General features: G+C 40.3%; 1 protein-coding gene across 1 annotated transcript in view; it reads left to right on the top strand.

Moving 5' to 3' along the window:
* Positions 1-26,392, top strand: part of clybl (citrate lyase beta like) — a 69,126-nt gene that overhangs the window by 25,648 nt on the left and 17,086 nt on the right. The window contains exon 2 of the mRNA XM_085135529.1: positions 11,316-11,529. Coding sequence (XP_084991655.1) covers positions 11,316-11,529 — 214 coding nt within the window. The remainder of the gene's footprint in view (positions 1-11,315; positions 11,530-26,392) is intronic.

The raw sequence follows: 26,392 nt of genomic DNA, 5'->3' as shown, positions 1-26,392 counted from the left end.
GGTTTGGCGGTGACACATTTGAATCCTTCTGGCCTGGTGCCAAATGTGTGTAGATGATGCTGTGCAGTGTGTGGATGTGTTTGTGTGTATATGTGCCACTGTCTTTACGCTGAACCTTTTACCTCACCTTGCCTTGTGGCGTTTGCTTCCAGATAGGCCTATTTAGGTCTTGTGCGATCATATAGCCACAGCATCTGTCATGCAGCCAAATGAGGTGGGAGGTGGATTAGTTTGGCCCATGAGATGCTGTCATGGGAAGATGATGTCGTGCATGCTAGCCTCCTTGGTTTCCCATTGGTTGAGATGCAGCGAAAACGTAAATGCCAATCAGTGCTACCTTGCCCCATATCTCTCTTTTCTTCCTGTGCTACTGTGACACAAACCTAGTGACATGAGTTGCGGAGAAGGCTCCCCACCTCTCCTCCGCCTCTTTTCTTCCGAGCACTGTAATCCTGACACTAAAAAACCGCCCCTCAGAGAACAAGTGTCAGCCTCAGAATAGAGTGTGCTGTCAGCTCCCCCTTTTCCCCCTTCTGGTTCGCATGTTGGAAAGTGTTAATGTTGATCGAGGTGACAATTAACTATGGAGTGATCACAAGTAATGCCGCTCACTCTTAGTGCTGATCGCTAAAACGTTAAGTAATTGATCTCGATATGACTGTGACTGGGAAGATGACATAATGAGGCAGTCACTTTGGTGAGTGTCGTGTAAGCTTGTCCACCAGATGTACTTCAAGCCTTTGCATATGCATATTTGAATTACTAATATCAGCAGAGCATCTATAGTTCTGCCTTTGCTTTGAACCTTAATATATACACATATCTATCATATATCTACATGGAATGATTTTCTTGGAAGGAACTAAATTTCCTTTTGAAGCAAATTGTTATACTGGGAAGCACACCTATCTACTGTTGCTTCTACTGAGATGGACCTCTGATGGCTGATTCTGAAGAAAAAAATAAATATTTTGTGGACACGACACGAGATACCGATTGCATTTTAGCCCTCGCTGTCAAGTTGTGAAACAGCCTCTAGATATTTGCATTAAATAAATGAGAATGTCTCTCATATCCAGCCCTGTGTGGCCAAAGGTTTACTGTCGCAGATGCATGCTCCATCTGGCCCTCTCCTTATCTTCATTCTTTAACTGTTCAGGTACACAACCATGGTTGGTGATTATTTTGCATAACATTTGTTAGATGTGTAAAATGGAATATTCCTACTTTAGTATTAGAGTGAAAAAAGATACATTAAAGAAGTCCTGTTAGACGGGGCTGTCACAACATTTCCAAATTGAGTCATACCTCTTTGTTTGTCTAGCTTGGGATTTTGGGTAACACAGGGTTGAAAGGGGTCAAGTGTTCCCCCTATCCCAAGCAAACATGGACATGGTGACAGCCGATGCGACAACAAATCTCCACGAGAACTATGCTGTCCTGCCAACATTGTCCCCGCCTCTCCGCTACCAGCACAAACCCCTCACCCCTCAGCCCATGGCTGTGATCCTGTATAGCCAGTATAATGAAGCCATATAAGCCTGTTATTTGCTGCTTTACGGCTTGTTTTATGAAGGTGAGCTGACAAGCAGCGCCCAGAATGGTTCCTGCCACTTTAACAGACAGCATTACCAAGAGAAAAGGAGCTGTGAGGAGGGAGGGCAGGGCTCACTGGAGAATGTGCTGGGGACCTTTATGTTAGCCCTGCCAGGGCTTTTGATGGGTAGAGGTCTGGCTGCAGGCTATCACTGGTAAATTTTACGTCTTCCATCTTTTGTCGGGGGGACATTATTGACGTTTGACCTATGTTACTATTCCCACCTCCTCTTCACTAATCAATTACCACATCGATCCATTAATCAGACAGGGTGATGGCCAGTGAAAGGGCCCATGGGTATGTGTGAAGAATTGTGGGATAGGCCTCAGGCTATCGTGGAGGAGGGCCTTCATTTGTGGAGGTACAGTGTTTAGAGTTTGGCTTAACAAGTAGTGCCAACCGTTGATTTAAAAGAATAAATGTGACTTAATACAGAAGATTTCTTATTCAAATGATAAAATGTCAATGTTTATACATTTGAAAGCTATTTAATAATTTATGCAAACTTGAGCAGATTATGAAAATTGCATTCATTTTGCACTAATCATGGTTTTTATTTTAAATTGAGCCAACCCATCTATTGTCACACACAAATACATGCACACGTGGCTTTTTTGTGTTTTATCATATTGATGGAAAAAAAAAGTATTTCATGTACTGGGAAAAACACAGCTTTTTTTCAGCTTAGATGTATTCAGGCTGAAAAGCATCAGCTAGCTTTGTTATTAATGAGACATTATTTAATATGACTTACGAAATGCTGGGCCAAATATCAGCCATTACACTGTTGCTCTAAAAACAAGGATCCTTTTGAGCGCAAGCAAACATTTGTATTCGTCTGACTGTTTCCATGGAGGTTGGGCAGTAGCATAATTGTGTTTAGGACACAAACAGAAACAGATCAGACACACAGACAGCCAACAGATCAAGACGGAAGCTGTGGGAGAGGAATCCACCACGCTTTGATTAGGTTTGGTTTCGGTTTGGTGTGTACAGACTAAAGCCGTCACCCCAGTCTGTCTCTGCCCTTGCCAAGTTGTTTGCCAAAACAGGAAAAGATTTGGGAAAGAAAGTTAGAGAAAAGCCGTGGAAAAGCCAAACCCCCCCCCCCCCCCCCCCCCCACACACACACACACACATATACCCTCAGTCTGACCAAGGTCCAGCCAACTCACCCAGCTCTTGTGGGTTTAGTGAATTGAGAAGACACTTCTTGTGTGGATTTTTCAATTCTTCAACATGTCATTTGGCTGGGAGTGCTATTGTCCCCTGCCCCTTTTCTCCCTGCTCCTTCTGCTGAGACGAGTCGTGTCATCCCCTCGTGATCAGCACTTTTGTTGCTTTTGTTTTTGGCCCTACCTCAGAAGTCCATCTTGTCTTTTATGTCCCTGCCTTTCATGCATAAGGGAACAGTTGTGGCCTGTTGTGGGGCTGTTCCACTGCATTTCCACCAGTGGGGTTTCCTTTCATTCTCTTCAAAGTACTACAATGGGGCTCTGAAGGCCTGAATGGCCAATGCAGAGTGCACAATCCTACAGAGCCCGCTCATTTTGTTTTGTCAGAGTCAATAAAAATGCTAAGTTAAAAGCTAACCCCCTTATGCCCTCCTCCAATAGACCGACTTGTTTGACCTTTAAGTCCCCCTCTCAATTAACTTTTAATAATAAATTCATTGATTTAGTTTTTTGTCTTAACACTCATTTCAAGTGGATTATTCTGCATGTGTTTAATGTTGCGTTTTTTTTTACATTCTGTATAACTAATTAATCAAATTTATAGTGTGCATACAGCATGACAGTGTTGAATACTGTCTTGAGATTTGAGTCTTTGACAGACAAAGACAATGCGGGGAAGCTGGAGTGATATCTGCCAATCATCAAGTAACATTGCAAGCGACTGCTAAATATAAGACCTGTGTCCTTTGCATCGTGGCTTTTTGCTGTCCTGAGACCTAGATTAAGATGTATCTATTCAACCAGTTTTATGTGAAGGGATGAAGAATGAAAAAGAAGAAGGAAAAAGGCTGCTGTCGTCTGTGAGCATTACGATGGAGGCCTTGCATAAAAGCATTGTGTGCCAATTTGTGAGCTGGAAGAAAGCCGGGGACTTTGAGAAGGATTACAGGTAGGCAGACATTGGCTGCTGAAGATAACTGCCATGACTTTGTCCTCATTGTGTAGATTAAGGCATAAAACCCAAACTAATGAGATTGGAAAGGGGAGAAGATGTGAACGGGAGGATGTGTAAGGTGAGGGACATTGTTACTGGAAATTATCTTTTAAAAGAAAAGCAAGAAAGATGTAGCATGAGCAATGTTATAATCTGACATTTTCAATCACTGCTGCAAGTACATGAAGGTTTCTTTAGTTGAATGAGTGAAGACTTGGGTTAAAGAAGGGTTTTTTTAGATGTAAAATTAAATAATTAAATCTTTATGATGGCAGTGGAACAGCACATGATTCTATTGAGGGGATGTGGATTATTCAGAGCAAAATGAATAAAAAAAAATCCTATCCCTTGCAACGTACAGTCAATACAGACATCAGCAACAAAATGCTAGCGTGGCCAGTAAGCCATTGTCTCTCCTGCTTCTCTTGGTAAAAGAGAGACTAGCCCCCAGTAAATTCTGAAACCCCCAGCTGATCTATACTGGAGGGGAACGGATTGCTCATCCTGAGCTCCAACTTGCTAGAGGGCAAGCAAAGAAAGCAGGGGGCACAAAAGTAGTAGAAAAGTGTTTGATTCTTTCCTCTCCCTGTCTTGGGTGTCTCTGGTTAATTTTTCAACATTTCTCTGCCATCCAGTTGTGTCCTCAGTCCTCAGGCAGTGTGAAAAACAGAAAACAAAAAACCATGCACATGCAGCATCATGCTGAGAGAAGGACCATGTGCGGGGAATGCTTCAGCTCTTTCATTCTGAAAAAATAAAAAGTGTCAGACAGGCAGGTGGACATGAAGGTAGGTAAATATTGATGACTTTTTGACCATTTTATTTCCCACCCGCAGACAGCTTTCTGCAGACAGAGGGCTTGTTGATGCTTCAGTAACATTGATTTCCTCCCTACTCTTTATTCATCTTTAGTTTCACCAAATTTAATCTTGAATCTTAAACGCCACAGACCTCGGAATGTAGTTTGCATATTAAAAAGTAGCTGATTATTGTGGGGTAGAAACACAGATCTTTAATTTTGTGCATTTTAGACACAGCTTCTGCCTGCACCACCATGCTGGAGATAATTGTAGAAATCTACATATTGAGAGGGAGGCTGTCACTGGCGTCTGTTTTGGAGTGGGCCTCTTGTTATCTCCTGTAATTCATGCAGTTGGATGAATATGACCACCTGAATTAGGCTATTATGCTGCCATGTGGAGGGCAGTAGAGTTACAAGAAACTGTGATCATCATGTCATCATAATGAAGCAATTACTACAGAGTATCCGGAATACAATATTGAATGACAGAGTACAATAAACAGTGCTTTGAAACTGTTATGTCACACACATATCTTATGACAAATTGATTATTTATCATGGTCTACTGTAGTATGCAGTTAAACCAGCAAGAACATAAAGTAAAAAATTGTAATGATAAAGCTAAAGAACACTGTTGTGTCCCAAGTTTGACCAACACCCACAAACACACACACGCAGATACAAAAAGTTTAAAGAAAAATTAGATTATATGAAATTAAAATACTGGATTTTTAGTATTGTTAAAAACAAATGTATTCATTGTAAATACCATAAAGACTAACATAAGGTGTCTAAGCTTTGAGATTTTTGATCTCAATGACTCCAAAACCTGTGTATTTGTGTATATTTTTTCACACATGTACAAGTTTCATTGCAATAGTGCATCCCCATACCACTACAGATACACTGATAAAAATCCATCTCGTCTTTATCCCACCTTTCAAAAAGCAATTCCACATTTTGTTTTATTCAAAATAAGCCTATATTATCCAAGAAACAACATTTCTCCCAGAAACACTTCATTTGTTGTCTGTCAGACTTACAAATGTTTGCTCATTGGTGGAATTTTGTCCATTCTAAAGAACAAGCAGGGAGGATATTTGTGGAAAGCTGTTCTTGCAATGTTTGTGGTTTATTGTATTCATATTTTAGAATTGAAAGAATCTTTTTTTATTTAAAATATAAATTATGTAGCAATAAGCTCATCTATAACAAACAAGGCCTTTCCTGCTCAGTGAAACTATTAGTAACTACTACTAGTAGTATAGCTTGAGATTGCCATCTTTGACAGTAGAGTCTACACTTCCCCAACCTCAGCAGATGTTTGTATCCATATCCTGACTGCTTCTCTCTCCTCTGAGTAACTGTGATCATTCCCACAGCAGCAGGCTTTGTCACTTAAACATGCAATACCACCCAAAGCTGTGGTGAACTTTCATGTGTTCACAGGACCCCCAAATGCCAGAACCAGAATCTGAAACAGAACACAAACTCCTCAATGGTCTAAACAAGTCGGCGGAAGTGTGAAATCCTTACAAAGTTTGACATTTCTTAGTGACATGCCTATTACCTTGAGAGATTGAGAGACACATTGATGCACCTGCCTGGATTAAATAACAGGGGATTTCAGAGATAAGGAGATGAATATGGTGAACGTGTACAGTAGTCAGAGTGGGGTAGATAAGATGTGTAGTTCAAGGATTTGTGGTTCAAGGTGGATTTATTGTAGTTGGAGTCTACAAAGATTCTGACAGTGAGTGTCACATCATCAGAGGCTAGTCTGTTTGGGTTGAAGATCAGTTGGTTGTTCTGTACTTGTGAACAGCTTTGTCCAAGACACTGTCTGGTGTTGACGAAAGACACAAATCTGCATGTAAAATACTAATTGACAAGTTACTGTTAGATGGCTGGTCCAAACATAGTATACCATAGTCAGGGCTTGTACCCATGTACAGTCTGACACTGAGCTTACCACCCTTTTTACTGCATTCTACCCACCACCCCCACCTCTTTTAGTGCCGCCAGGCCTGTGTCTGTTGCTGCCTCTCTAATAAGAAACATTCGCACCCAGCACCATATAACCCACTAACATATCGCTACCTCTGATCTAAGACCAGTAAACACAGTCAATGAGGCAAGCCTCAACCACTTTACAGCTGCTGTATGGTCACATAGCCCTAAGTTGTCATAACCCCTCATGTAAAAAAACAGAAAGTAAAAAAGGAGTACAGGGGAAAACAGCACTCTAGGGACTCTTTAAATATGTAGAATGCAAATATATCATGCACTGATCTAATAATGCGGAAATATCAAACAGATGTTGTATGATGTAAACAGAAATCTAGAAGTTATGTGTGTATTTGGTTGGGATGCTCAGATTCCCATTTGTCGGAGCTCTCCTTCATTCGCTGTTGTGGTTGCTTGACTATATAAGCAGTTCCTTTAGGTTTTCATGAAAACGTTAATGCAAGTTAAATGCATGTTTAATGCAAACAACCTCACTCACCATCTTTAATCCCAATGCCAAAACAGCAAATTAAATTAAGTTCACCATTTTCCATCAATGAGCAGTTACAATGTGAAAAATGAACCTTTTGGTTGTAACTGAGCAGAAAGTTTGTTTATATGTTACAGAATCTACCTGCTGCTTCTGTTTTCTGCTACATCATCTATAAACACTGGTGACCTGATGCCACTGGAAGCTATTGACGCTCATGCCATTGCACTGGCTCCACTGTGTTTTACAGATGATGTTGTATTCTTCAATGATGAGCTTTTACAGATCTTCTGTATGGGTTTTCTTCTTCCCATCATTCTGGTACATTTTGAATTTAGGGTAAAGATGGAGAATGTTTTTCACCTGGCTGGACGGAGACAAAAGTCCTGCTAGTACAGGGGTGGGCAACTCCAGGCCTCGAGGGCCGGTGTCCTGCAGGTTTTAGATGTGTCCTTGATCCCAATGGCTAAATAACCTCCTTAACATGTCTTGTAGTTCTCCAGAGGCCTGGTAATGAACTAATGATTTGATTCAGGTGTGCTGACCTAGGGTGATATCTAAAACCTACAGGACACCGGCCCTTGAGGCCTGGACTTGCCCACCCCTGTGCTAGTATTGACCGCTCCTGGGAGCTTTTTGGTCAGTTTTATCAAGAACATCTTATAATGGGATCACTGTAAGTGCAACGTTTGTGAACATTCAGACTACACCCATTATGAAAATATTATTTTAAACTCCATATGTATCATATATCATATCAAATCATGCGGAGAGTTATGAGCACATTAAAATTTAACAGAAGCTTAATACCCTGTCTAATCAATGAGTCAGGGCAGAGCTATGGATGTAGCTGCACTGTCTTCCACATGTAGATTTTCCTTTGCATCTGGGCGTCCTTCTTATTCTTAATCATATAAACTACAACCCCTGTAGGTGTATGCTGCCCACTTCAGCGCTGGAAGAATTGCAGACCGGGTACATATGTGGCCTAAGGTATCCACTGTAATGAAAAAGTACAGTAGCGAATTCAGCAAGAGTATTTTTCTCTATGTTTGACTGCACCTAACTTTGATCTTGACTTTCAGTTTGATTAAAACTAAATGAATTTAAAGTTTCTAGACTGTAATTATCATGACTGTGTCATTAACATGTTGATAAAATGCAGTGCTTAATAAATTTGTCATGAATAACAAAAAAACACAAATAATTTAGAAATCTGTCAAAAACCTGTTTACAAATACAGTTATTTATTAGTCAAATAAACTAAATTCACAGTTTTGTATCCAAATTTGAGCTGTTACAGTGAGAAGTCAGAAATTAATCAAGCATGACATCCAGCCAAAGTATTTTTTCTGATCAGGAAATGAACTGTAGTTTGGCCACTTAATCAAAAAATAATAATAATAATAATAATATGCTTTATCATTTTTTGTCTTTTTTTTTGTAAAACAGTAAATTGATTGGATATCTACTGTAATTATACCATAGCATTTAAAATATTTTGATTAAAGGATTACACACATTATAAAAACATAAACACGAACATTTGTTAGTTACCAATATTGTTAATTTAGGGCGGCTGTGTCATAAACCTTACTCTGGGTGGTGGTCTAATAAATTAGTTTTGCGCTGTGTATCCTGTGAGAATCAGCTTTGTGGCAGTTCCCACTTTGGTATGTGTCTCCAGAGCCACATTTTGGCACATTTTACAAAGCCAGCCACTTAAGTGTTGCAATGCAAAATGACCTCAAATTTGATTTTATTGTGCAAGGTGCTATTTCTGCATGCTGAGTGTCAGTAGATGCCACATATAAATATAAGAACTTTTCACATTCATGGCATTTCACACAGTCTTTTTCAGCGTGTATATTGCTCATGTTCACATCATGATGCCGATGAAAAAGGGATTTATCGATTGGTACTTAGTATAGCGTTGTAACAGTTCCCCTGGAGCAGTGTGCACAGAATAGACTCATTTCATTTTGAGACTCGCCTGGATTCTTGGACCCGCTGTCTTTCTTTCTAGTTTCAGTGCTGCTGTTTTTCATCTCTTTCTCACCAGTTTTTGGTCCTTTAGATTTAAGTTCCTAAACGTATTGTGAGCTGTACCCATTTTAACGGGTCTACAATTTGCATGGGGTTGGCCGTAGTTCTCCCTTCAAACTTTGTCCCCAAGCCTTTTGCAAACACGCTCAATGCCTGGAAGCACTAAAATGCTGGAAGCATTTTGAATTAGTTTTAACTGCCTGCTACAACTGCAACATCTCAGTGTAGATTAGGCCTTATTGGGACTGGAGGGCATGTGGAAGCGTAGTTGACAGGATTAAGTGGCTATTGAAGTCACTTTAGCTCCTTTAGAGAGCGAGAAACATGAAAAGAGTATAACTCAGCCCCTCTTTACAGAAGGGATATCCCCTCACTTGCTTTCTTTCTTTCTTTTGCCCTCCTCAGGCAAAGAAAGACACCAATCTACCAATAGGATCCTCAGACTTCTGATACCCAGAAAGAGTACAGCAATGTTAAAAGGTGTTTTCAGGAACCTTTCCATAGTTGCAGGAGCTGATGAATGTAGTACCCTATTACTTCTGTGTCTGCGCAGTAGATTCTAGGTCCTATTGTAGTTTTTAGAACTCTGTTTTAAAGTCTTTTTTGTAGCGCCTGCTGTCAGTGTCTCAGGCATGCTATAAGAGGAATTTTTAATGACATAGGCTTTCGTGATGGGTACAGTTATAAATACAGCATTAGCAACTACAATTAAAAACAGTTTTAACTGACAGTGACCCCCAGGCTTTGAGCCTGTGTGCACACAATTACTTTTGGGTTTTCATTCACACAGAATCGATTTATTTGAATATCACATTATCTCCACAAGAGGGCAAACCATATTAATGAGAGACATAAATATTTATATATACAGAATGGACATCCAGTGCCCTGAGAGAACTCTGCTGTAAGAAAACATGAAACAACAATTTTTTTTCATTAATGCAAAATGGGCAATACTCAGGAAGTGCTCAAATCCTCATGGATCTGTGCTTCATGGAGTTTTCCCCCAAGCTTCTCATAAGGTTTAATAAATATCTATTCAGTCAGCACAAATCAGGTTCCACAGTTTCAACCATATACCGTCAGTCTTTCTGGAGCTCAGCTGGGTTTTGAACTCTCTGCTGTCATTACAACACGATTGTTGTTAAAATGTTCCAGACCTGAAGTGACCCCACCTTCTTTGAGCAAAGGATCAGCAGGTATCGGGGAATTTCCTTTTCTGTTTTTTTTTTAATATTTTCTTTAGCCTCGATACCAAATGTTAGCTGACTATAATATCTATAATTGACTTACTACTACCACTGACCATTATTTAGCCAGATAACACAGGCTGAAAAGGATTCTAGACCTGAAAAAATCTTTAGAAAAAGGGAAGAAGAACCACACACTCCATTAACATCTACAGTGCTGTATTTTTTTCTTGAATACTTTTGTTTACTTTGTGTGTGGGTGAATGCTGTGTATCATATATAATTTACCTGAAGGCCATGATGAATAAAAGTGCTCATATTCCATATATTACAATGCAATTTGTGACTTCGTAACATGGCATACTTGCAGTACAATTTTAAATTGCATTATCTTTATGTATACTTAGTCATTTGGGAATTATGTGACTAAAAGAACACATTATTATGTAATATTGATTTTTACCTTCAGAGCTCATGGTAGGAATAAAGATCCGCACTTTTAAGACAAGTTTTTCTGTGACTCAGCACTAAACAACAGTGACTCTGATACTCATTCACTTTCTGCCGTGCCTAGATATTCAGCAGCGTGGCAATAATTAGCATATGAGTGGCTCAGTGTTTGGGTGAGTTTGTTCTCACAAAGACTGCCAAAGCACAGGTCAGCGTCTCTCATTCACTTCAATGAAAAGCTGAAGGGCAAACAGAACTCCCAAAATGAAACGCATCCAGACTTTCACTCAAGTGTGAGTGAGTCCTCCTCACTGGATCTCCATGAGTGTTATAAACACTGTACATATATTATGAATGCAGCAACAGCCTTTAATTATTCATGGCCCTTAGCTACTTATTGATACTGTGTGTGCTCATGAGTAATATATGCACCAGAGACATGAATTAGTGCATTCATAGTACACCTGCCTGCCATTTCTGTGTATGTACTCTGTGCACCAAAGCATGTATGTTTATGTCCTTACATCATCATGTCCTTATGTATGTGTATGTTGTTGTTGACAGAAAGGGCGGGTGGCTCCGGGCCGCAGTCTGGCAGTTGTATGCTGAAGCATGGCGTCATCACTATCACTCTGCAGGCTCCTCTCTGCACTACATACCCCGCAGGGCAGTTCTCTACTGCCCTGGCAATGATGAGCGAAAATTGAAGAAACTAGCCTCGCTGGATGTCGACTGTGCTGTGCTGGACTGTGAAGATGGAGTAGCCCTCAGCAAAAAGGTACATAAGTACTAAGATGCATGCTTGTAAATGAAATTCAGCTTGGTATTAATAGGATAGCGGGGAAGCCACAAACACTCCCATAGCTGTGTGATCTTGGATATATTTTAATTCCCATATCTCTCTATCAGACAGGTGCTTGGTCTTAATCACTCAAAGGAAAACTACCTAAGTGAGATGTTTATAACAAGCACATTTCACCCCATTATGATAGTATAAAGACAGCGCTCCCCCCCTCAACCGCATTAGAGTCATTTAAAACAAGGTGACCATGTCCCACTGGGATAGCAGTGGGAAAGCACCAGATGCAGCAGGTTAAAAGCATTCTCCTCCTGCCCACGCTACCTCCTCATTGGCCCTGCTGGACTGCCCATGAAATTGTGATTGGAGAGTGGGATAAAGAAGGGGCCCGGGCAAAAAGTTAACTAACAAAGGTTTTTAAGTCATGATAATAAAGATGATTGATATGGCTGGAGGCTGTTCCTGTAGTAGACAAAGACAATAAGATGATGGCCTGTGTGACTGACAGCTAAAACTGTGACCCTGCGATGGTGTTGGTGGGATGTAAGAGCTTCTGTCTTTATTGTGTGATAAAGGGGAATGTGGAGAGGAATGCAGCACTGAAGGAGCCATTCAGGCTTCAGATGCTGGACTGTTGCGCTGTCAGCAGGTCCATGTCCCCATCTTCCTTGTGTTTAAGCAGAAGTGTTTTGCTCCAGCATATTCTTTACACAAACATATTCATTTCACCTGAAACATGAACATTTTGGGGGGCTGAATTTGTAGGCAACAATTGCAAATTCAAAATTTTGTTTTTCTCATTTTCAAAAGGTCTCCTCTGTGTTAGCTACTGCTGGGTTGTGCCTATAGCCCCAGTATGTGCCTTTACAAATAAAGTGAAAATGTACATAGCTACAGGATATACCCATTTATTCAAACTGCAGAGTAATGTCCCTTAGCAGGCATACCACTCTACCTTCCACTACTACTTCTGTGAGTAATTCACATAAAAATACCAATACATTAAATTCTGGAAAATAGTATTGTCCACCAGTAGTTTCCTACCTAATAATCCCATTACTTTCTTCTGTCTGCACTACACTGCAAAGCAGAACATAGCGTCACAACAGATTTGAGCTTTTGACACGTTTTGACATGTTGCCTTTCGGTACAGTGTGCAAAAAGTCTTGTAGCCTATTATGTGTTTGCTAGGTCGTGCTGTGTAATATAAAAATTAGTAATATACTCAATAACAAAATGCACCTTCCCTACTGGCACCCTTTCTTCACTTTCCACACTCTTGCCGTCTTTCTCCACTGTGGCAATTGGAAATCCATGGGGGATGTTGTGTAGTTCTACCTTCCCTTAAGATGATATTTTTTCCTTTTGGATGAACAGTACTTTGTGTGAATGTGTGTCTGTGTGTGTGTGTTTGTGGGTTTCTGGGAATACCACAAACATTTGTTTTGGATTTATTAAATTTCCATGTGGAAATGAGTTGACTGAATTAATTGTTTTACTTTTCATTGTGTGTTTAAAAAAAATCTTTTTCAAATTATTTTTTAGTACATAGCCTGGGGGGATATTTATCAGGATTTTTTTTTTGACCCCTTTAAACCATCAAAGCCAGACTGACAAAATCTTGTGTCTTAAGTCTGGCATTATTTTCAGCAGTTCTTGTGGAGAGAAGCAAAACACGTGAGGAAACAGGTGCTGATACAAATTTTTACATTTATTGTTTTTGAGAAATTAAACAACTAGTTAAAGGAGGTGAAACATCTTGTCAAAAGGTGTTACATGCTTCAGAGGTGATGAATTTCTAATGATGCACTTCTAATTGATGCCTGCTGCCTACAGAGGCTGTGTAATGGCTCATATTTGATTCTTTATGGTTATATCTACACCCAAAGCATACTTTTATGCTTTTATCATTATTTTATTCAGTTATGCACGCATAAATCCAATAATTGTTTATTAGGCTCTCGGTGCTGCTAAAACACAGACGAATTACCTGACAGCTCTGTACATAAACACACCTGGAGTCAGTGAAAGAGAACTGATGCTGCTCTTTTGAAGGACGTTGTGCGGACCCTGTGTAATGTGCGCACACAGGTTAGTTGAGAGATTATTTACAGTTTATTGACATGAAAACCCAACACACCACTAAAAATATTATTAAATGTCTTCAAAGGAACTTTTCGTTTAGTGCCAAAAAAACGTTGCCTGTTACTTTTTTCTTCCACGTCTTCCTGTTTTTATGTGCTTTTTCTTGCGGCTCGTGGCTCACAGTAAGTTTAGTCAAGTACCTACATTAAAACTTTTGCCAATTTTTGATGCATTTTGGCTCCTGCTTAGATTTAGGTTTGGATGTGTTTGTTGGAAGTCGCTGTGCCAAAAGCATCTGCAGAGTAAATGTAACTTTATGCAAATCAGATGCAGATGCTGCTGGACACGCATGCATCTTACTGCCCAAGTAAATACCAAGCTCGATTGAATAATGCACTGACACAGTTGTGTGTACCTAGTGAATGGTAATTTGCAGGAAGTGTGTGACAAAGTGGGTGAGAAGACCATTTGTCCATATTCTTAGTTATCATTCTTGTTTTGATTTAACCATATTTCACATGTAATCTGCAATAGGCAAACATCTACTATCCCGGGTTTGTTTATGTTTTGCACTTTTACAGATTATATAATATAACATCTTGGTTTAAATCAATCCCTACAAGTTTGTTAAGTTAACATGTTATTTATTTCAGCTGTTAATTTGTATTGTTTAGAACTTACCTTACCTACCTGTCTTCCAGAAACAAAAGGAGGAAATGTAGTTTTACTTCCTGCTTTATAGCTTCTGGGTTCATTTGAGGTCACAGGAAGAGACCAAGTGCAGAAGGGGAAGAACTCTTATAATTTAATAAAGTTGATTTTAGAGGGTTTATGAAGAAGTAGATTTATTGTTATAATATGTATTGATTACACCACAGAGTTCATGTTGCCAGTAAAGAGGAGTAGTGGAGGTCTGAATATAATCATGTTCATCGTATCTACCTACTGAATGGAATAGTCCAGAGGAGAAACTGTTTGATTAAGTGGACTATTTAAGCAGAAGAACTCAGGTGTTTCAAGAGAAAGGGTTCGGGTCAGTGTAGCTGTGTGCAGTTTGACCTTAATTTCCGTTTATTTAAGTTCAGTTATGTTTATTTGAACTGAGTTAATTATAGAGTTGAGTTTCTTATTTGTTTCTTTGTAAATATTGTTTCGGTCACAAAATGGTGAATAAATCACTTGCTACACTGGAAAGCATCAGTCTCCTGCGCTTCTTTGACCGCATAAGTCGAGTCCTACCACAAAGTGTTGGAAGCATACCCCGTAATTGCTTGTCAAAAATGTTACCCTTACCCTGTCTTTTATTAACTCAATTTGAGCTGTGCGTTGGGACCAACTGATCTATAAATGGATGAGAGTTAGCTATTACAATGTGGGTGTGTGTCTGCTGACAATTTCAACACTGTATAGCCTAGAAACGATTATCTTCACCATGACAACTGCACAGTCTGCACTGTGGGTTTGCCAAGGCATGCCAGGCTTCAACAATGTCCTAAAGTCTCATAATGAATATCTAATGGGAGCAAAGCAATGACCCAGCTTGCTAAATGCCATTCTGAACCACTGTTTTGGTGAATATAACAATGGCGAGATGGCGAAATGTTGAGTGCAGTTACTGAGTATGCATGAGTAGGCCTTAAATGGGGCTACTGCCCACCACCACACTCCTATTATGTGTTCATTAATGTATTCTTTTCATTATCTTTCACCTTCACCCTAAAACAGGAAAGGATGTTCATGACAAAAAGGTACGTGGTGAAGGTCACTCTGGCCCCCCCTCCCCTTTTAAATTGAAATCCAGGAATGCTGGCTTTAATTGCCTGCCACTTTGACTCTAAAAATGTCTGCACTCCATCTTGGCAGTAATGCTGGCAGCTTAAGAGGTAGGGAGAAAAGAAAGGGAGTAAAGGGTAGGAGCCACCCAGAGCTTGCTAACTGTCGCCACGGACCCAGAGGGGAAAGAAGGAGGAGGTGAGAGGGGAGGGAAGACAAGGCTGACTGCTCTAACACTCTTACACATATCATCATATCTGTATGATCAGTGGGGTGGAGGAAAAGGGAGGGCAGGTTGAAACCCCAGAGCGGAACTGACGGCTACACCTGTCCTCTCTCCTCCTCACTCCCTCGCCGTCTTGTTCTTTACCGTCCCCCTCTCTCGCTCGTCTCCCCTCTCTAGGGTCCGCAGGGTTAAGATTGTTTATGTCTCTCTCCCCCCATGTTCTGTCTCCGTCTCTTGGTGCCCTTTGGTCCAGTATTCCTCCTGGTGTTTCTCTTTCTGCCTCTCTTTTCCCCACATGGGTCCCTCCATCCTCCATGACTCCCCCCTGCCTCCCTGCCGCAGAGATTCTCTCCTAATCCCTGGAAGTTTGGAACTAATGAACTAACTGCTGAGCCGCTGCCACGGAGCTTGGTCCCAAACTATACTGTACTTCACACTCGATTTCCTCTCCAGATGGCATAGTGGCGCGGCCGGCACAACGGGGAGCACCTCTCACACACCCGCACGCGCCTGTAAATGCACACAAGACCAGCAGAATACAAACATGCACACATGCATGAGTGTGTACGTGTAGTCACATACGGACATTCGCACACAAGTACACACAGATAAACACATACACAGATTGTTACAGTTGGTATCCCACTGTACATCAGTGTCCTGCATTCATTTCAGTATGTTACTGAACCAGGAACAGTTGTTAGGGCTTGAAAGGAGGTAATTCACTTTAAAGTATAGGTAGTATATACAACTAAATAGAAAGTCGGTGAATAAACACAGTAATCAGAGCCCAAAGTAGTGTTTAAAGTGCTAATATGGACAGAAATTGGTCAGTAGTAGACTGTAAGATTAAATGAACAGAAGGTTGTGATTACAGCCATACACTGTACCTTTGGTTTTGCATTATTAAATCTCATTTATATATAATACTCTTACAGAAGATGCAAAAATTCTTCAGGCCTCCATAGAATAAAATGCAAGGCAAACTAAAGCATTAACACATGAACAGAATATTGAATGTGACATATTTACGACAAAAATAAACAAAAGTCTTGTTTGTTGGAGGGCAGTTGTATATAGGTGGATAATAATACACAGTTGTCATGCGCCCCCTGTAGTCTAAGAAAATATGATTTTTTGACCAAATTGATTACTCATTTTGAGAATGTGAAATATGGTCAAATTATATTTACAGCACTTTACATTGACTTTACTTTGTGCTCTACTTAGTGACTTAGGAAGTGATGGTTAAGTGTACATGACAGCATCTAATTCGTAATGCATAATGTTAAGCCAGACATTTCTCTTTCTTTGTCTTTTCTCTGTAATTCTGTTTTTACAGTAACACTAATATCCACTGGTCTTGGTACTTTCAGTTGAATGACACATTGTGGAGTGGATGTCATCATTATAGTTGTATATTAACTTTATCTCATTGTCAGTCAATGCATGAGCTATGGTCTATGCATGAACTGTGTCTGACACCAGAGAATTGCAACTTAACATAAATTATGCAGCCAACTGTCAACTGATACGTGACCTCAGTTCACTGCTCACTGTGTTGTTTCAGAGGACACTCAAAGGCCCGCTCCCTGTTTAAGTGGATTCAAATGAATAAACTCTTGACAGAAAGTGCTCCTGGGGAATAATGGTAACCGGTAGAATTATGAATGCTAAACATTTCTATTTAGTGTATATTATACAGGATGGGACTGCACACGTATTTACATCCTTGTACGTGTGCTTGTGCATGTGCTCTACACCTCAGAAGACTCCAGAGAAACTCCCAGTCTGTCTGCCAAAACTCACAACTGAGTTGTAATGCACTCCGCCAGAAAGTAGACCCTGCCCTGGCCATAGGAGAAATACCATCCAGTCCAAACCTTGCTGTTTAGAGTGCGTGCGTGTTTTAAGTGTCATTTGTCCGGAATCACTTGGTCTGTTTGTTGAGAGTACCATGGGTAGAGTAACCAAGTGGTCAGGGTGTACAAGGGAGGGATGACAGTCCTTCGATTAGCATCCTTTGTGATGAAATGTTGATGTATTTGTTTGTTTTTTTTTATTAATTTTTTTAGCAGCAATATTTTTGTGTCTGTTTTTTTTTTTTTCAGTTTCAGAAGTTGTACACTTGCTATTTACAGCTTTTTTTCGGCCCCTCTGGTTGCGTTTTGAAACTCATTTGTGCTACAGCTTCAGTGGACTGAGCGCGAGGAATCAACCTGAGCAAGGCATTGGAAAATGCCGAGATGGAGAACAGAGAGGTCCTCTCTGCCTCTCATTATCCTGTTACACTCTTGTGTTTTCACTGGCCAGCACCACTCTGTGCTATGTGGCTTGCGCAACCCACCCAGTGCTTAGAAAGTAACCCAGTATGAGTAGTGTTGATGGAGAGGAGTACAAGGCGATGAAAACATTAAAGAATGGGAGGAAGAGAGGGGATGGAGCAGATGGGAGGATGAGATGGGAATATACTTTAGCTCTTATTTCACAAGAGATTTAAATATAAAATTTAATATTGTGTTTAAGTATTGGTGGGCATTAAGGGAACAAGAACTTGAATTACTAGTTAGCGCTATAAATAACATACACTAAAACCTATGAAAAAGTTTCTTGCTCTAAATCATAATCGCTTGAAAATAACATTTGTATATATAACAGTGAAAATGGCAATATAAGTTGAATATGTCTGTTTTTTGCACATCTTAAATGTTTGTCTTATTTTTAAAAAATATATAGTTCATCAGTTCTTGTTTTCTTTTCTTTTCTTTTTGCTTATTTGTCCTTTAATTGTTTCATCTATTTTGGGGCAGATACTAAATTGTAGTAGAGGTAAATGAAAATCCACTAGAAAAAGAGAGCATATTTCTCCTTTACTGGCTTCTCTTCATTGGCTCCCTGTTAAATCCAGAAATGAATTTAAAATCTTTGTCATCATATACGAGGTCTTGAATATTTAGGCCCAATCTTTTTCTAAAGACCTTATAGTACGATATCAACACAATAGAGCACTTCGCTCTCAGACTGCAGGCTTACTCGTGGTTCCTAGGATATTTAAAAGTAGAATGGGAGGCAGAGCCTTCAGCTTTCAGCTCCCTCGTATGTGGAAGCAGTTCCCAGTTTGGATTTGGGAGACAGACACTATCTCTACTTTTAGGATTAGGCTTAAAACTTTGCTTTTTGACAAAGCATATAGCTAAAGCTTGATCAGGTGACCCTGAATTCTCCCTTAAGTTAAGCTGCAATAGGTTGTTGGGAGCTTCCCACGATGTGCTTCTTCTTCATTCACCTTTTTCACTCAGTGTGTTTATACAACACTCTGCATTTAATCATTAGTTATAATTAATCTCTGGTTCTCTTCCACAGCATGTCTTTGTCCTGTCTTCCTCCCCTCACTCCCAGTCAGTCATGGCAGAAGGCCATCCCTCCCTATCCAGTTTCTGCCGGAGGTTTCTTCCATTTAAAAGGGAGTTTTTCCTTTCCACTGCCTCCAAATCCAACAGTTTTTCTGTTTTATTGAACTGAGCTATAGTTAAACTGCAAATGAACTTTAGTGAACCTGTATATCAGTAGCATGAATGTAAATTAACATGTTTTAATTGGGATTGTGCTCATTGGTCAGTAACTATATAGTGCAGCCTTCAAGAGTGCCTACTTTAAAACAGAACCCTAAAATGATTGTGTTTAAGTCTGATTCATGGTTGAATCTCAGCAGGAAATTAATTATAGTTCTGTGGTAATGTTCAGAGAATCTGTACAGCACACAAATTTCACCTTCATGCATTTAATATACCTTCCACATTTTCTTACCTCGTTTTTTTCTGATATCTCTAATTTTAACTGTATATGCATCCAATCCATGTCCACCTGCATGTCGTTGGACTGTGGGAGGAAACCAGAGTAGCTGGAAAGAAAGAAGCGACACAAGCACTGGGAGAACATGCAAACTGCACATAGAAAGGCCCTACTGGCAAGGGGATTCAAACCCGAAACCTTCTTGCTTTGCTTTTAAATGCACTTTGGGAGAGAGCTTTAGCAGGTGAGGGCACACTTAGAGAAATCCCAGGTATATTGCTTGGTTCTGTATAAGTGGGTGGTTTTAAGGGGTGCAGTTTGTAGTAAAGGGTGTGGTTGTGAAGACTGGTGAGGTAGGAGGTGCTTTAGGGTGGAGTTTGAGTGATTATAATAAATTTGAATCAAATGCATTGTGACAGGGACTCATTAAAGGTTCGGGAAGACTGGGGCTTACTGAGGATTTTGGATGATACACCATGAATATGATAATGTCAAAATTGAATCTAGATGTAATGAATGCATGGATGAGAGGTTTAAGTCTTTAAATCAGCTGAGAAGCAGTAAAATGGTCAGACTTCATTGGTGGGCGGATAGTGAAAAAAAAGTATCACTCAAAAAGCTTGTAAATGCAGCAAATGTTATATAAATATATGTATGGTGAATAGGGATGGATACCGGTACCCATCTGACAAAAACGGTAGCAACCAGACCGAAAAGCAGCGCACATTTCAGTGCTTTATTTCGGGGCTTTTTTTTCCCTGAGATGCCATACACTTTGGATTCTAGTCAATCATTTTACCTTTCTATCTAAACAACATTGACTGGAGGTTAGTCCTGTGCAGAGTGTGGACCAAAGAATCATCTGTGGTACAGGAACAGAAATCTCATATGTGACTAGGGATGGGTACCGGTATCCGGTGCCATTATTGCACAGGTCCTGACATAAACGGTAGTAACCAGACCGAAAAGCAACACACATTTCGGTGCTTTTTTAAATTTGAGATGTCATACACTTTGGATTTTAGCCAATAATTTTACCTTTCCAAGGATAGTAGGCGGGCCCGGGTACGTACGTTCTTTTGGAGCAGAGCTACAGGTTAAAAATGCCCAAGGCGAAGCGGTCAAAAGTCTGGCTGTACTTCACAGCAAAAGATGCAAACTCAGCAGCCTGCAACAAGTGCTTTAAGGTGATACTGTGCAAAGGAGGTAAAACCTCGAATCTGATGAAGCACCTGGCGACGCTTAGCGTTTTTTTTTTTTTTTTTTTAAGCCGAGAAATGCACCGTATTTGATAGCTTGCTGCAAGACCTCACACCGACCACATCTACTGCGGGTGTGGTGCCTGTTATCGGACCCGGAGTTAGCAACATCACCCAAAAACCCGAAGAGGAGAGTCCTGGCCCCTAGCCCTGCCAGTGTAGCAGAAATGATGACGGATGATGGCAGCAGCAGCAGCCGTTCTTCTCTGGGTGAGTAGCTTAATGTTGTTTGTGTGTAATTTACGTTAAGTAGGCTAACCACGTTATTACATTAATGCATGTAAGGTGAACTAGCAAACACCGTCGTAGTTACATGCGGCTATTCTTGTTTGATGGCAAATACTCCCTTGCGCCCACACAAACGCAAAGCAGGACTTGAAGCATAGCTGAATATATTTCCAAACCAACTTCATTCTAAGCCAAAGACTAGAAAATACGGTGAAGCATATCTTCCCTTTGGTTTCATTCACCTGCACAAGTGCCAAGGTAGGTCTCCCCTGCATCATTGGTTTTCCCTTTGTCGGGAGCACGCATTGGGCTCTCCAAATCACAGACAAACAGTATCCCACATTCTTGATTTTTAGTTCACAAACACTTCTTGAAAAGACTAACTACTCCTGACATTTTTGAGATGTTAGCTCTTTATACAGTTAAGTTACGTGTAAAACCTGAAGATAGTCAGATTAACAGTAACAGTATTTTGTCTCTAGCTGCCATTCTGCAATTTATCTCATGTAAACAATAACGTGGCGCACAGCGTGACATGAAAAAAGGCACATACCTTTGACATTGCGTGACGAACTCTGTATTCCTCGTCCACACGTAAATGCAAAAAAGGAGTTTTAAAAAATCTCAGTTTTCGGTGATTCGAAACGCCGTTTATGTGTGGACGAAACAGCTGTGAGCATTTTTCTTGTAAAACAAAGGGGGGCCTAGCAAAAAAAGTTTGGGAACCACTGGTTTAAGCACTGCTTCCAGCCAAGAGTGATACCATATATCCCCTATAGCTGCAGAAAATGCTAACATTGTTATCTTTTTATGGAAAACACTAACTTTGTCCAAAAACCTCTCATGTTTTTATTTTTAGCAGTCTTTTTTTCTGCAAAATGATAACCAAGTTAGCCTTTTCTGTTGATACAACATACCTCCTTTGGTTGGAACCGGTGCTTAAACAATGGAAAATACAAACTTTGTCCTAAAACCTCTCATGTTTAGCTGGGGGTTTTTTTGTAAAAAGATAACAGTGTTATACCTTTTCTGCAGCTATAGGGCATATATGGTATCACTCTATCAAACAAGAAGACAGCCGCATGTAACTACGACGGTGTTTGCTAGTTCACCTTACGTGCATTAATTTAATAACGTGGTTAGCCTACTCAACGTTAACACAAACAACATTAAGCTACTCACCCAGAGAAGAACGGCTGCTGCTGCCATCATCATCCGTCATCATTTCTGCTACACTGACAGGGCTAGGGGCCAGGACTCTACTCTTCGGGTTCTTGGGGGATGTTGCTAACTCCGGGTCCGATAACAGGCACCACACCTGCAGTAGATGTGCCCGGTGTGAGGTCTGGCAGCAAGCTATCAAATACGGTGCATTTCTTGGCTTTTAAAAAATTGCTATGCGTGGCCAGGTGTTTCATCAGATTCGAGGTTTTACCTCCTTTCCACAGTATCACCTTAAAGCACTTGTTGCAGGCTGCTGAGTTTGCATCTTTTGCTGTGAAGTACAGCCAGACTTTTGAAAGGTAAAATGATTGGCTAGAATCCAAAGTGTATGACATCTCAAATTAAAAAAAAGCACCGAAATGTGCATTGCTTTTCGGTCTGGTTACTACCGTTTATGTCAGGACCTGTGCAATAATGGCACATAATAATACCAGTACCCATCCCTAGTCACATATGAGATTTCTGTTCCTGTACCGCAGATGATTCTTTGGTCCACACTCTGCACAGGACTAACCTCCAGTCAATGTTGTTTAGATAGAAAGGACACATACCAATAGAACTAAACACACACATACACACAATTCTGATATTATAGAGCAGTAATCAAACTATAGTGGGTTTTTCCATTTGGTTGTATTTGTTTATACATGTTGTTATTTGGATATTCGTCAAATGGCACTGTTCGATGTTCTTAGTATCTGCCAACATAGTGGAGTTACTTCTTATAATCAACAGACATTGATCCAAAGCTCACAAAGAACTGCCAGCATTGCTGAGAGTTTTTGTCAGAAAAAGATGCTGGTTTAGGAGGAAGGTCTTTGAATGAGCTGGGTTCCTTTGTAGTTGCAACAAGCACTGAAGTTGTTGTGATCACAATGAATTTGGCAGTCTCTCAACTCAACATGACAACATTCCAGGAAATACAGACGAAATGCGTCTGGGATGTATGAAATGGAACTACATTTGTGACTTATTGAGGAGCTGCCCACGCTTTTCAGAAGTTTCTGTCCTACTGCTTGTCTTGTGTAAACTTACTAAACTCATTGGCTTGGCCTATAGTATTGATCAGAGAATAGTCACAATGTTGCATCAATCCAAGACAAAAGTAAATATATTGTATAGCCACCCTCAACCCCAAAAACAACTCTGACCTATTGAGTGGTCCTCAACAGGTCCCTGTTACAGAGTCATGTAATAGGGCCCTAATACAACCCTAATACGGAGTCATATATTAGGGTTGTTTTGCCGCATCTCATGGATGCTGATTCGTATTGGCCATAAACTCAGAAAAATGTGTTTTGAGGTATCAAATCAAATTGTAAACGATTAGACCAGAGAACTCTGCTTTGGTTTTAGAGGCCCAAAAGCTGTCCTGGAATAAATAAAGATATTTAAAACTACAAATATGAAATTATAAAAAACCTGCAGTATCCAAAAGATCACTAGTTTGGCACTAGTTTGGAGAAGACTGGTGGAATCTGAATTTTTCTTATTTTACAGGATGTAAAATAAAAATGTAAACTGTATTTTTTTTTTCCATGGATTGATATGGTATCATGGATTTCAGCTTGTAATGAACTGTAACCAAAGATTTTTAATGAGCTCCTTTCATGGCTAATTAAAGTGTGTAATAACTAGCTGTTTTTTGCCTCATGCTGTCAGCTTTGACCATCAATGACAGGCAGGTTTCATGATTTACAAATTTCTCCTCCTCTTTCCTGCTAGTTATGTCTTGTTGTCTGCACTGACAGTGTAACAGATAACACAGAGCGCCTCCGACTGACAGAGTGAAGGCCTGAATCTCCTTCTGCTACGTCTCAGTTATCTGCGTAGCCTGAATTAGTCAGTCATCTCACTCCCACTTTATAGAGTGCAGCATGTCACTTGTCAAAACGCATCCACGATAACTTGAAGCCTACAAAAACACACACACACGCACACAATCTGGCACACACTAACAAAGACAGATGAACAAGTGCGGACAGTTACACTTGAGGCTGGCAGCCTTCACCTGCGAGAGTCTACAGCTCATTGTAAATGGCATCACGAGTTACACAGCAGGGTGCAAAACACCCGATCTTAAAAGGTATTAAAAAAAGGAAAAACAACTACACGCATTGTGACTCATGATCTTGCACTCCTTAGACATGAAACCCTATATCCACTTTCAGGCTAAAGATACAGCACTCTACTGTTTGAAGGCACAATGGAAATGATAAAAGTGGGATGAACATATAAGCTGTTCTTGTGAATGCAGGTGTACAGCTGTGAGTAATTTTTTATTTTTTTTTTAGAATGACATTGACTTTTTAATGTTGTAAATAATGCTAATTTAGGACATCTTCATGTTTTTTCTATTTACTATAACTATAACAATACTATAACAATATTGTATGAGAAAAAAATAAGTCTAGCCAAAATTATGCCCTTTAAAAAAAAAAGGTCACATATCCTCTGTATATCCACCATAATCATGCCTCTACTGAAAAAACAATTTAAGCTGAATGAAGGGACAGACTGTGTGTACATGTATACATGTATAGACTATCCAGAGGGGGTGTTTGACGTTCCCTGTTTCAAGCAACATGGCAGAAGGGCTGGAAGTCCATAATCTGATGCTGAAGAGGAAGTTGGTCCTGCTGTGGACTGCACATATACCAGTTTGGATGCTGTAGTCTGATTTGGTGTCTACAAGGCAGTAGCCATGCTGTGTCACATATATACAGCACTCTGTAGGATTCTGAGTGTCAGAACTCAGGCTGTGTGTTAAGAAGCTGCCCTCGCTCTCCTGGAAGGTCAGCCTCTCTGCACTTGAAAAGCTTCTCATGTGCATCTATGCGTTCGACGGCCCTGCCTGCCTGGGTGACTGCTTGCAAGCTTGCCTGCCTGTGTGTCAGCCTCTAATGATGAGGATGATGGAGGAAATCAAAGAGGAGATGGCGCTGACGTTGGGGTGAGCTCTCCGTAGGACACCAGGTGATTGGGGAGGGAGCTTTGAAGCAACTTGTTGGATGGCTGTCCATTAATGTAAAATATCTTCTTTTCAAAGAGCTTTATTCAAGCTCAGAGTAGCGGAGCCCATAGGGGTCAAGGTCTCTGGCAGAATAATCTCTCTCTCACTTTAGGCGGAAAAGAAGATAAAAGTAAGGATAGTGAATAGTGACCTGGGGCCTCATTTATAAAAATGTTCTATGTTTGAACTTAGTCTTAAGATCATGTGTTCAGATGTCTAGATCGCATGCTTACAATCGATTCATGAAAGATGCTGAGCACTAAATAAAGGTGCTTAGACAGGCTCTGAGAATGTCATTTTCTGTTTCAGATCACAAAACAACTTAAACTGACCACACCAGCCTTGTAGCTTCCCATTTTATAATGTTTAGTGGATAACAAAAACAGAGAGATGCTGATATTTTGAAAGGCAAGGCAATTATGTGCAAATAAAGTCTATCAAATCTGCAAACTAACTTTTCACTGTCCTTCCATAACTCAAGGACAAGAAAGCCTTCGGTGTGACAAACAATTCCTGTCACCTTTCACTAACATATCTTATTGTTATGTTCGTAAAAGGCAGCACAGTGGCCTTCAGTGTGGAGTTTGCATGTTCTCCTAGTGTTCGAGTGGTTCTCTCCTTCCGTGTACTCTGGCTTCCTTCCACGGTCCAAAGAAATGCACTTAGTGGGTAAATTGGCCATAGTTGTGAATGGCAGTGCGAGTGGTTGTCTATTTCTTTGTGCTAGCCTGCATCAGGCTGGCCATCTCCAGCCCTCCCACGACTCTGACAATGACTTGCAGAAGAACCACAGGCCTGAGTGTCTCTACGTAAACATGACACTCATGTTATGTATTTTCGTTGTTTTTTTCCTATCAGCCTACCTTTCTGACATGTCTCCCCAATGTGATGTTTGTGTAAAGTTGGTCAGAAGGTTCCTTTGTAAGTGTGCATGCGCCATTAGCGTGCTGCCTGCTGTAACCCTAATTTCCTTTGGGATTAATAAAGTATTCTGATTCTGATTCTGATTTTTCAAAATTAATATTTTCTTGGTACAAAATAACTCACTGTTATAGTGTTCTATGTTTTCCATCTTTAAGCATTCTTAAGATGAAAATTGATTGTAAGAGTTTTTTATATGAGACCCCAGCCCGTCTCCTTGACCACTTCTGCTGACGTGGCCTTGGAAAAGAGAAGAAAAGATGAGGCGTCTGTCCTTTTCATGAGTGATTTCTGCTTACATAAGAAGAATTTTATACACGT

This window comes from Neolamprologus multifasciatus, chromosome 16 (genome assembly GCF_963576455.1).
Source record: "Neolamprologus multifasciatus chromosome 16, fNeoMul1.2, whole genome shotgun sequence".
In the NCBI taxonomy this organism is placed as follows: Eukaryota; Metazoa; Chordata; class Actinopteri; order Cichliformes; family Cichlidae; genus Neolamprologus; species Neolamprologus multifasciatus.
The sequence above is the reverse complement of the archived record's forward strand: the minus strand, read 5'-3'. Positions and strand labels throughout refer to the sequence as shown.